General features: G+C 41.1%; 1 protein-coding gene across 2 annotated transcripts in view; it reads right to left on the bottom strand.

Moving 5' to 3' along the window:
- Positions 1–11587, bottom strand: part of RAPGEF2 (Rap guanine nucleotide exchange factor 2) — a 192913-nt gene extending 181326 nt beyond the window's left edge. For both annotated transcript variants that reach the window (XM_081332735.1, XM_081332736.1), the window contains exon 1: positions 10854–11587. In XM_081332735.1, the coding sequence (XP_081188861.1) occupies positions 10854–10922 (69 nt within the window). In that variant the 5' untranslated portion in view covers positions 10923–11587. The remainder of the gene's footprint in view (positions 1–10853) is intronic.
- Positions 11588–13172: the final 1585 nt, after the last annotated feature.

The following is a 13172-nucleotide window of genomic DNA, read 5'->3' as shown; positions in this document are numbered from 1 at the left end:
CAGTAGCACCAGTATTAGGCAGATAATTTTAAAATGTAAATAATGCCAGCAAATAAAATCCTTCCTCTCCCAAGTCCTGCAGTGTTGCCACATTGTGTTTGTGTATGTGTGTCTGCGTGTGTGCACACGAACAAGTTCTTAGGACAGATGAGTGAATGACAGGAGTGTATAATCCCATACAGCAGGGTCACCCAAGGTGTGAGAGTCAGCCCAGCTGGCCATCTAAAGAAAGCTGGCATCTACATTGGAAAGCAGGGGTGCAAGATACAAGATGATGCTGGAAATAAATTATCACTTTACTGACAGCAAAGTAATAACAACTAATTATGCAAAGGCATAAATTCATATTGTTCAGGAAAAGGTAAACATAAATCAGTCCTGTAATTTTACCCAAAAAAACCATATGGATAAAAAGAGATGCACAACTATTGACAATACAATCCCGGGTGTTGGGCCTCTTTTTCAGAAAGCACTCAACATGCTGAGAAGAGCTGAGGATCTTTTTGGAGTACCAATGAAGTTTTTGATAAGCTGTCAGAGTTGCTGAGGTTGCCATATGGGGAAAGAGAATCCAAAACTGCAAAGGCAGAATTAGAGCTGGAATGTAAGAAGCGTGAACATAGGAAATCTCAACACAGTGAAAGATTGAATGAAAAAACTACAATGCCATCTTAGGCATCAGTGAGTTAAGATGAACTGGGATTGGGCATTTTCAGTCAGAAGATACTGTTTACAAAGAAGGAACTGTGGTGTTTTTATACTTAGGAAAAATATGGCAAGAACAGTACCTGGTTACAATACAATCAACTATCAAAAATATCAATTAGACTTTGTAAATAACCCTTTAATATGACAACCATTCAGATTTATGCTCTAATCACTGATTCAGAAGAAGAGGAAGTTGATGAGGTTTTTTTATCAAGTTCAAATTGAAATTGACAAACATGAAAGCAAGATGCACTGCTTGTGATTAAAGATTAAATGTCAAAATTGGAAACATTAAAAAGGAAAATGTAGTTGGACTGTACAGGTAGTCTTCAACTTACAACTGGTTATTTGATGACTGTTTGAAGTCATGACAGCCTACGAAAGAGTGCTTTATGACCCATAAAGCATTTCCAGCTATTGTAAAACACCATGTCCCCTACATAGTCACATGACTACATTTCAGCCATTTGCCAACCAGGTCACATTTACAATCGGTTATAAGGTCCAGCAGTCATGTGACTGCAATCTGCATGGGTTTTTCCCTCAGTTTCAAGCAAAAAACATCCATTCAGGAGAACAGATTTACTTAACAACCATTATAAAATCTGTCAATATCTTTAATGTATAATATCCTTAATTTCACAATCTAGAAAAATAATGCTTGGGATCAACCAGTACAGGTTAAAGCCCTACATGATAATAGAGATGCCAGATGTTCAAATTAGCTTTAGTCCAAGGAATGTGAGACATTATTGCTGATGCATGCTGGGTAATTGAGAAAGCCAAAGAAGTCAGTATTGATTAAAGAAAGGCCTTTGTCAATCACATCAAGTTGTGGAACGTGCTCAGAAAATAGGAATACGAGCACACGTATCTTCATGAATATCTTAGATACAGGTCAAGAAGCTATAATACGGATACAATGTAGTGAATCAGACTGGCCTCAGGTTAGCAAAGGAGTGAGAAAAGACTGAATAATCTCCTCTTACCGTGTTTCCTGAAAATAAGACCGTGTCTTTTTTTTCCTCCAAAAGAGGCACCAGATCTTAATTTTCAGGGGGTGTCTTTTCCACTCACCTCATGGCAGCAGCACCGATAGCCCCGCCCGGCCGACTTACTTCTTCTGCGGCCAAATGAGCAGCTTCATTCTGCAGTTGAGCTGCATTTCGCAGTCAGAGGCCTTTTGGAAAGGCCTCTGACTGTGAAATGCAGGCTGGAGCTCCATTCTCAACTGCAGAATGAAGCTGCTCCTTCAGCCACAGAAGACGTGGGCTGACGAGGCAAGTGTCAATCCATGGGAGGCCTAGCTGCAATGGTAAGCTCCACACCTCCCACCCCAGCTTCATTTTTAGGCATGTGCCTCACTCCAAAACTAGGGCTTATTTTGGGGGTAGGGCTTATATTAGGCCCACCCCGTAAAAATCAAGCTAGGGCTTATTTTCAGGGTAGGTCTTACTTTCAGGAAAACACAGTATTGTTCAACCTATATGCTGAATATATATTAAGGAAAGTTGGAATGGAAGATGAGCATGGTTTTAAAAAAACCGGATGAAGAAATATTAGTAACTTGCCCCATTCTGATGAGACCGTTCTGATAACCAAAAATGCAAATGATCTGCAAGCTAGTACTCAAAATCAAGGAGAACAGCAAAAAATATGAGACTGAAGATTAAATATAAAGAAACCCAAACTAACAACAAGAGACAGAACAAGCTGTAGTGGATAGCTTCTGTCTTTTACTATCAATCATCAACATAAAGGAACAAGCAGTCACTACAGACAAACTCTTGGAAGAACAGCCATGAAGATATCTACAAATATCAGAATTATGCATGCCACATATTCCCTTCTATGGAAGCAAAAGTGGACTCAGAAATAATTAATATTGATGCTTTTGAACTTTGGTGTTGGAGAAGACTCCTGAAACTCTTGGATAGCCAAGAAAACAAACTCAAGAGTTCTCACTGAAAACACAAATGACTGGGCTCCAATTATCCTATTTTGATACATTATACAACTCTTTGGAGAAGGCTCTAAGTTTGGGAAAGAGAGAAGAGGACAACCAAAAGCACAGTGGGTGGACTTCTGGATAGTTACAATACCAATCAGTGTACCACTGGAAGACTTGAAAGACCAGTCTAGGGACAGATTGCAATGGAGAAAACCTATGTGGTCACAAAATGTCAACAACAATTTGATGGCACACAATCATTAAATCAATGAAATGAAAGCATTTACACATTGTCTTTATCAACTGTATTTCTTTTCTACTGAAGTCCAATTGCTGTTGACTACTATCCATTGTTGAAGGGAATGGACGGAAGAGCCATCGTTTTAAATGTCAGTTCAAATGTCCTATATAAGTTAGGCAACTCCATTTAATTTGGGAGGGAAGGGTGATTCTCAAGTTAGGATGTCCCTAAAAATGCTGTAATAGAATTACAGAAATTTCAAGAGTTATCCACAAGTTTATCCTTTCTAGCAGTCTGTCCCTCTGGAAACCAACAATAATGCTATAATATTTGGTATTTGTTTCATATTTTTGTATTCACTGATTTAAATTTGTAGTCCAACACTAACTGTGTCTAACTGAATTCATTATGATTTACTTCTAAGGATGTGCATTTCGAAATGACTTGCTCTATAAAACATCCATGTCCTGATTTTTTTTTCTGTAGATTTTATGGTATGTAACACTCCTTACAGCTATCCATCCTATCTACTTTTCTGAATATAAGGAGGAAAAAAAGAAGCAAGAAACTTTTGTACATGTTGTGATGATACCTGCAACTATAAAAGGAACAGAGTTCAAATTGCAATGCCATAACATTGCTTTCCTCATTTTGATAAAAGCAGCAAGCTTCTATAGAAGTTTATAGATGAGGCAACCAATTATTTGTGAAGAGTACAAGTTTATCTCTATATGATGGTAGCATAAAACATTCCATAAATGTGCATCCACCTAGGAAACTGCAAAGTAAATCATACATACCATTTCCAAAAATTTGAGATGTAGGGCCAAGCACAATATAGCTGCAAAACACTATCAAAATAGAAGAAGGGGACGACAGAGAATGAGGTGGCTGGATGGAGTCACTGAAGCAGTAGGCGTGAGCTTAAATGGACTCCAGAAGATGGTAGAGGACAGGAAGGCCTGGAGGAACATTGTCCATGGGGTCGCAATGGGTCGGACACGACTTCGCAGCTAACAACAACACTACCAAAATATCTCATGTAATTTTATTATTAGCTCAAGTTTAGTTATTAATCACTCCTAAACAATGACAAATGTAGGAAAATCACACAAACAGAATCAAATTAAAGCCAAACCTAACAGGATTTATTTGTATACCAAAATTTAATCTCAAATACAATTAACACACTTGGGCAATAGTGCTTCTACAGATTATCCAATGGAAAAACAAATGCTATCATGATGAAATTTCTACCAATCTACATTCTTATCATATATTTGTGTGCAAGAAATGAAAGACAAGTTAGAAATCTGGAAGAGAGATTTAAAAACATACTTGGAATATCTTTTAAAAAGAATATTTGTAGCTCAAGGTCGAAATGAGAGGTTCCTGATGCTCTCTGAGCTTGGCTGTTTTCTTGCAGACATTTCATTATCCAAAATAGGCAAAATCATCAATGCAGTGATGACATCTGCAAGAAAACAACCAAATTCAGAGAGCACCCTCAAAAATCTTACCAATAGAAAAAGATGTAGAGGTTTGAGTTAAATAGGATACACCATTGGCACTTGATTATACCTGTAAGGACCTGCCTCAACTAGATCTTCCAAGAAAGTAGAACTCTTAAAATAGGTATCTTTTCAAAAGGAACTTTTATTGAGAGTTAGTGATGGCAAGAGAGCAAAGCAAGGACTAAAGATTTGGCACATAAAGGATTACATTAAAAAGGTGATTCAAAACTCCTCCCCACGGTGTCGAACCGTCTGGCTGAAATCCAGCCAATCCACAGGTGCCACAATGTTATGAGAAGTCGGAGATTTAGCAGGCTTCTCAGGGTCTCTCTCAGTTTCGTTTCCCAATGGTCCCAGGATCCATTGTCTGGAGATAAGGCAGACATTTTCAGGTCACATTCCTCTCGCCCAGAGGGAGGGCATCTCGTATAAAGCAAAGCGAATATTCTCTATGCAAGCACCATTCCTCAACAGTGTGGCAAGCCCCGAAAATACATAGGCAAAAGCAAGAAAGGGAGAAATGGGAGGATTGAAAAAAAATACATTTGAGGGGCTCTGACATTACCATTTTAGCACTATAACTACAATCTATATTCTCCAAAATATGAATCTACAAATAGCCGCTTATATCACCACCTAAGAATATTTGTTTTCTTGGAACATGATTATTTTTTCTCTAAGGGGAATTACATTAATTCTCTATTGTAGAGAACCAAAGAGTTTCTCTAACTGTAAATATAACTGCATTCAGATGTAACCAAACCATAAAAAACAAACTGTGGTGAGCACCCTGCCCAGACACTCCATCTTCCTTTCTACACAAAGTACCAAAAAAAATACATGCTCAAGGTTTTGCAGCAGTTGAACTTAAAATTATATATCATTTCTAAACTGTTTCTGCAGTCACATGCAAAAATGAGATAAACTTGCAATTATCAAGTCTATTAATGAGTAAGCTTGCCACTTGACCATGTGGATACCTATCTGAAGCTCCTTCTTTAAAGAAATTAGTTCTTGAATTCCTTACTGCTTGTTACCAAAAACAAAAAAAGCCTTCCCAATCTGAGACCTTTCCTGTTCTGTTCATTAGATTCTTTTTTCCTGCTTTTATTACTTTATCTCAAAGCAGCAAAATACACAATATTCCTTCCTCCTCCTAATGGTGCCATTTGTTCATTACTGTCCAGTAATGAGTTAGTCTTAGAGGGACCTGAGGGTCCCACACTTGTACACATTCATCTCAACAGAATCCAGCTCCTAAATGAGCAAGCATCTAGTTGGACTTCAGGTTATGGAATGCTGAGGGGGAGTGAATGTAGTTTGGAAGCATCAGTTCAAGTGAATACCTGTAGGGGTAGAAATGCTGGTATAAATTACAACCTAAATATTGCAAGGAAAAGAGGATGGGCTTCTATATTTTTAAAAAATGCATTCTCACTACAGATAACACAGTGACAGTGAATATGACCCTCTAGCTCAAAGATTTAATTTTAATTTAATTTAATAATTTGATTTCTATACCGCCCTTCTCCCGAAGGACTCAGGGCGGTGAACAGGGCAATACACAATAAAAATCGAATACAAAAATTAAAAAACCATTAAACATCATGCCCATAAAATCAATACATATTAAAGTTAAAACTAGTTTTAAAAACCCAACCCCATCCCATCAGACCAGGCCAGCTTGTTCGAAAAAGAATGTTTTGAGATCGCGCCGGAAGGAGCGAAGGTCGGGGGCCATCCGGAGCTCAACCGGTAGGCGGTTCCAAAGGTCTGGCGCACCCACAGAGAACGCTCTCCCCCTGGGGGTCACCAATCGGCATTCTTTGATTGGCAGCACCCTGAGGAGGCCCTCTCTGTGGGAGCGCAATGGACGGACGGAAGTTGATGCCGGCCGCAGGTGTTGCCGTAGGTAATCCGGCCCCATGCCATGAAGGGCTTTGTAAGTCATAACTAACACCTTGAACCTCACCCGGAGAGCAACCGGTAGCCAATGCAGCTCGCGGAGCAAAGGTGTAACATGGGAGTATCGGGAAACTCCCAAGACAACTCGCGCGGCTGCATTCTGCACCAGTTGGAGTCTCCGGGTGGACCTCAAGGGCAGCCCCATGTAGAGAGCATTACAGTAGTCTAGACAAGAGGTCACGAGCGCATGAGTGACTGTGCGCAAGGCATCCCGGTCTAGATAGGGCCGCAACTGGCGCACCAGGCGAACCTGGGCAAAGGCCCCCCTAGTCACAGCTCCGATATGCTCTTCCAAAGAGAGCTGTGAGTCTAGAAGGACCCCCAAGTTGCAGGCCCTATCTACGGGGGGTAATAGCTCACCCCCCAGATAATTTAATAAGATAATTCTTATTAAAATTAGTCCAGTTGATAGTATAGTAGTACATTTCTCCAGGATTTACTCCCGAATGAGACTGCCAATCTGGAGACTTAGTTGAGTGAAGAAAGATAAATTAATAAAATATTAGTCATTAGTACTATTTTAGAAAGCCCTGTATTATTCCAACTTCATTTCAAAATAAACATTCATATGCTGGTCCATTTCCTTTTGTATAAATAAAATCTGAATCCTGTAGCATGAAATTTCCTTCAAATGAATCAATTTATGGCCATAATACGGATAGTCACCTTTTAATACATGTGGTCCTCGTTTGATGAACACTCATTCAGTGACCTTTCAAACTAGCAATGGCACTGAATGAGAAGCAGTTATGACTAGTCCTTGTATGGCTGGCAAGCATCCCTGTAGTCACATGATCATAATCTGCAATCTTTCCTCCTGGCTTCCAAGAAGCAAAATCAATGAGGAAGCCAGCAGGAGGTCACAAATCATAAGGCACAGATCCTTCCCTAATGATGCAGTCCTCTTTTAATGACAGCTATAAGGACTATCGGAATTGCCATCGCTAAGCAGTGTAGCCACGTGGTTTTTCAACTTACAGCCATGTCACTTAACAATGGAATTTCCCCCCTCAATTTGCATCGTTAAGTGAGGACCACCTGTACTCTTTCCACAAAAATTCTCACTTTTAAAAGACTCCCTAAAACTGTTCTACTTTCTGGTTGTTTAAGTAAACTTCATAATCAGTCTTTAACGACTGTTATTTGGTGTGTGTGTGTGTTTATTTTAAAAATCAATAGTTATGTTTAATCACAATGATTGAAATAACAATATATTTTTAAATAAAATTATAAAACTGACATAAAGAGGGAGAGTATGTAGATATAAACAGAGAAAGTTGCTTTATACTGATATTGGCTAGATTTTGGGTCAACTCCAGTCATGGAAGCTTCCCCAATGATTTTCGGCTTGTCACTCTCTTACACCCCAGTACTTCTTTAACAGGATTGTCATTTGGGGGAATAATGAGAGGAGAATAGTATGTATATTACCTTTAGCTTCTCAATAAAAGGTGGGATATAAATCTAATAAATAGTTCTGCTCAACTAAAAACTATAACTAAGTTCAAAACTAAAATGATTGCCTAAAAGAGGTAATAAATATTCTTAAACAGAATCTGAAAGGAAACATGGATAAGTCTATAGCCCATGGAACCAAAAATATAATATTGAATAGAAACTGAAAATAAAATTACTAAAAGTTGTAGCTTCAGCAATACAAATTCCCTGCTCAGTAAATTGTCAAAAATGAAATAAAAGGTCCCTTTATTAGCTTAAATATTGCCAGTACAATAACCACTAAATATCCTGCTGCCTGGATATATTTTACTGACATTTGGGACTAGCTGTGAACTCATGAGCAAAAAAAATCTTTTAAAATATGTTACAAGTTTTTAGTCTGTAGGTATTTTTAATATTGCAGCCGCAATACAGTCTAAGTGTTCTAGGTTTAGCTTTCCATCTATTTATGTTGATCCTACCGCATTACTGAATGTTTGTTTCTTTTTTAACAGTGCCACCTATTTAAAAAAGTAAACCTGCCACCACAACAGTAAATCACATTTTGTCTGATAGTCAAGTTTGATTAAGTACTCAAAAACATTGTCACATCTAGACAGTGCTTTTTTTGTAAAAGAAAAAGGTGCCGGAACTCACACATGTCATACAACCTGCCTTGCCTACCCTACAAGGTTCCATCCAAAAAAGGTGCCGGAACTCCGTTCTGAGCGTTCTATGACAAAAAAGCCCTGCATCTAGATAATATTTTTGCTATTAAACACCTGGTAGCAACACTTTTTTTCCTTTTGGTACTGTCCATGGAGTTACTGAAGCAGTAGGCGTGAGCCTAAATGGACTCCAGAAGATGGTAGAGGACAGGAAGGCCTGGAGGAACATTGTCCATGGGGTCGCGATGGGTCGGACACAACTTCGCAACTAACAACAACAACAAAGCACCACTTTCCTATCAAGAGATTTTTCACTAGAGTCCAGCTTTTCTAACCTACTGCTTCAAGGGTATCCCTTATTCTCTAAGTAATTAAGTCAGTATAGCTGCAAGTAAGAGACTCAAGAATGCCACACTACTAAACAAAAATGGGGATGGGAAAAGATTACTAAATCAAGACAGGGAGGTAATAAAGCTGTGTGAACCAGTCAATGGCTTATGTGTTATCTGAACCATCAGATTTATCTAGAATATGAAGAATAATAAAAATAGTTAACAAAATTATTAAAATTCCAATGTCTGGATTTACTAATATTTACCAGGGTAAAATCTTAAAAAAACCAATCTAAAAAACTTACTAGTATCAAAGTTCAGATTAATTGAATAAGATTTTAGCTGATTGCAACACTGTTATAAAACTTCAAAATTATTGGCCCTTATAGCAATTAAACAGTGCCTTTTGTAAAATTGAGATATTCAGAAACACTTTAAGAAGCAGGTAGAATGGCTTGGATTCCAACAAATACCATGAAGATAAACTACTGAGCCAAAGCTTCATAGAAGGACTGGTACGTTTATACATGTTTTAAAACTTCACTAATAAACTTTCAATTATTATTCTGAATCAGAAATATTTGCTAAGCTTTACACACTGTTAGAAGAGTAAGCATCTTCCAGTTTGCATACTGTTTACCAATAACTAGTAATCCAACGACAGTGAGCCAACTCTTGACGCTCCACAGAAGCAGGCCAGAAATAAGCAGGTGTTTTTAAAAATAATACTTATCCCATTTCATATAAATTATGTTCCATGTTTAGCAATTTACTTTCTTGAATTACAAAAAAAGCAAAGGGAAACATAAAGTGAATTAATAATTGCTTGTTATAAAGTGAAGGGTCTTAAACTCTACAGTAAGCAATAAAATATATTTGCTATGCATCTTTTTAAAAAAAATCTAATTGTTGTGTTTCCAAAAAACCCCACTCACAACAAAATGCATTGAACAAAATACATAAAGAAGTTAATATCGATTATTCTGTCTTGGCAATCTGATGACTTGGTTTCTAAGGATCTAAATACTTACAACAAATGAATGAATACATCTTTTAAAAAAACTCAATATTTTTGCTTGCTTATTGGGAGAAAAACACATTACACAGAAACAGATACAATAGAAGTTTAGTAAATAAACTATCAAGCAATCCCCAACTTGCCTACCAAAAGTGTTCACGAAATTGCCTGCCTCTAGCAACAATTTTCAAATTAATTTTGGCAATACAGGAAGGCAAATGGCTAAATTAAGCATTTGTCTTAATACAAGCAACCATCTCTAAGAGCTGCACTGTTAATGGAAATGGGGGACAGGAAGTCTGGCGCTGTGAATCAATAAGCTTTTCTTTCTGTAGGTAGAAAAGGGATTAAAGTTACTGAAAACACATTTAGTGATATAGCCACATACAGACAGACAAGGACACAGCATTTAAAACATCTGAGCTCCTCTGACCTGTGAATGCACTTTTTTAAAGGACACAATTCAATTACAAATAGTCCTAACAGAAAACCACAAACCTGGTCCAATACGTACGTATGCACTCAATGCAACCTGGTGCACTCAATATCACCAACGAGGAGAAATAAAATTGGATGCAAAGTTTTTTCCCAAAGATATGAAGGAGATGTCCACCACCGCCACCACGATCACAAGAACAAAGATCAGAGCAATTTTAGAGGGCACGGGTTTAAGAAACGTCTGGGTTGCAGAGTAAAGAAGAGAAATTTCAAGGTATAGGCCAGGGGTAGGCAACCTTGGCTCTTTTATGACTCGCGGACTTCAACTCCCAGAATTCCCGAGCCAGCTATGCTGGCTCGGGAATTCTGGGAGTTGAAGTCCGCGAGTCATAAAAGAGCCAAGGTTGCCGACCCCTGGTATAGGCTAACTTGGAGAGAAAGAATTCATCTAAGGACGAGAGGGGTCTCTCCTTCAAACGGGGGAACACGACTGTCGAGGGGAAAGGTATCAGGGGAGAAAGGGGGGGGCTCTGAGAAGCAGGGAAGAGAGATGTTTTTAAAGAAGTGCTGCTCAGAAATACCTGGGGGCTCCTGTCGACTGGGTTTTTCATGACCGCCTGGCGGAAGTTATTATCCACGTAGGACGCCATATCGCTCCCGCTTTTCGTACTTCAGGCCGGCGCCGCGTCCTGGCCCGCTCCCGTCGCCCTTCTTCCACGTTCAAGCGCTTTTTTCCTGCCCAGGAAACGAGACGGCGCCTGCACCGGGCGGACGACTTCTTCTCAAAAAAAAAAAACCCCTAAACGTGGCAAGGAAGCCAGCTGAGGTAAAAGGCGGCTCCAGCTGGCCCCAGGGACTCCAGCTGCTACTGTTCGTCCTTCTCGGCCGCGGCGGCGGCGGCGGCTGATCCCTCCGCCTCCACAGCGCCGTCCTCCGGTCGGGGCCCCTTGCCTTAGAGGGCTCGTGGGTGCTGGCGGCGGCGGCGGCAGCAGCGACAACCACGACTCCCGGCCCCGCCTCTAGCCGGCCTGCCCAGCAGTGGTGTTGTCGCTGTCGCCCTCCTCCCCGCTCCGCCGCCGCATCCCCTCAAGCGGCAGGGCGGGAGAAGGACCGGCGCGTCCTCGTCGAGCGCGGTTTTTTGTTTTTTGGTTTTTTTTTCCCAGTCTCGGGCCTGGCAAGGACGAAAGAGGCAGGAATTCGGCTGCGCCGCGTCTGGGTAGAAAAGAGCGGGCGTCGGGCCAGCAGGCTGACTGCGGGAACGGCCTGTAACGCTCGCCTGGGCTTTGTGCCGTTGCAAACCGCGGTGAGGCGACGGACGAAGAAGGAAAGCACCGCCCGGCCTCACCGGCAGCAGCAGCAGCAGCAGGGCGGGGAGGAGCCGCGCCGCCTCACGTTCCCGCCCCCCGAGCTCTGCTCGTCTCTCAGCGGCGGCGGGTTCTCCCTTCTCACGGCGCAGGAGTCGCCAGAGCCGGGCTCGAGTGGTTACCGAAAGCACCGGAATTCCTTAGCCCAGGGGTCTTCAAACTTGGCCCTTTTATGACTTGTGGACTTCAGCTCCCAGAATTCCTCAGCCAGCATTGCTGGCTGAGGAATTCTGGGAGCTGAAGTCCACAAGTCATAAAAGGGCCAAGTTTGAAGACCCCTCGGCTAAGGCCAAAGCACCACCTCCCTTCCTCTTGCTCTCTCGCTCTTCCACTAGGCACCGCGTTTGGAATTTGACTTTGGGAAATGTCGCCCTAGACTGGCAGTTCTTGGAAGCGAAACAAGCATCCCTTTCATTTCGTGGCTAAGCTGTAAAGGTACCTACCTACCTATGGGGAAGTTTCAGGGATTTAGACCGCCTTCGCTTGACTACCTGTATGCCAGTTGCCGAGCGCCCAAATTTTGACCCCCGTGACCCCGGGGATGCTCCAGCGGTTGTTAAGTGTGAAAAAATAAAATGTTCATAAGTCACTTCTTCCAGTGAGGTGTTGTCCCTCCGGTCACTAAATGAATGGTTAGTAAGCCGAGGACTCTCTGCACCCATGCCAGCCTTCGGGTTTTGAGAGAAATTTCAAAAATTGTGCAGGTTCGAGTCCCACCAGGCTCAAGGTTGACTCAGCTTTCCATCCTTCCGAGGTAGGTAAAATGAGGACCCAGATTGTTGGGGGCAATAAAGCTGACTTTGTAATAATGCCGCTGGGGGGGGGGCAAAAGCCCTAATAAGCAGGCAGATACATAGAATGAAGGCTATTGCTAAGCACATTGGTTTGTGCTTCTTAGATTGTAAGCCGCCCTGAGTCTTCGGAGAAGGGCGGGATATAAATGGGATTTTAAAAAAAAATACTCGGCGGAAAAGGTGTGCCGCAACAGTTCACGTTTCAGCACAAGCTAGGTTAGGAGAAGGAAACGTTATGGACCCATCTTTCCCTCCCAATTGACAATGGCTTCGGTGGGCTTGAGAAAGCCTAGGAAACTTGCTCAGCCGCCTTCAAACTCTTCGTTTGAATCGGTTTGAATCCCATTAACTGCACGGTGGCCTCGCCTCCTTTGTAAGCAGTCAACGATTAGAAGATTTCAGGTTGGGAACTAAAACGTGTCTATATTCGGACAGTAATCAGGATTAATAAGATTCTTAAAAGGCATTTGTCCCAACGTTGAACCATCATAATCGTGAAGGTTGGCTTCCCACAGCATGTTAAAGCTAAGATAAAATGTGTTTGCCTACCTTGTGATTGATTGTTATTGGAACATAGCTACGTTGTCTGAATATATGAGCAAACCCAATAGTGAACTTTCAAGCCTGATGTTTTACAAAGTGAAAGGGGGCTTGAAAGTTTTTTGTCTTATTGGTGGTATAAGGCTTATTATTAGAATACCCTACTTTGAGGCAATTGTAACTATTTTCCATTTGCTACTTT

This window comes from Vipera berus (genome assembly GCF_964194415.1).
Source record: "Vipera berus genome assembly, chromosome: 7".
NCBI lineage: Eukaryota > Metazoa > Chordata > Lepidosauria > Squamata > Viperidae > Vipera > Vipera berus.
Note: the sequence above shows the minus strand (reverse complement) of the source record. Positions and strands in the feature narration are given on the sequence as shown.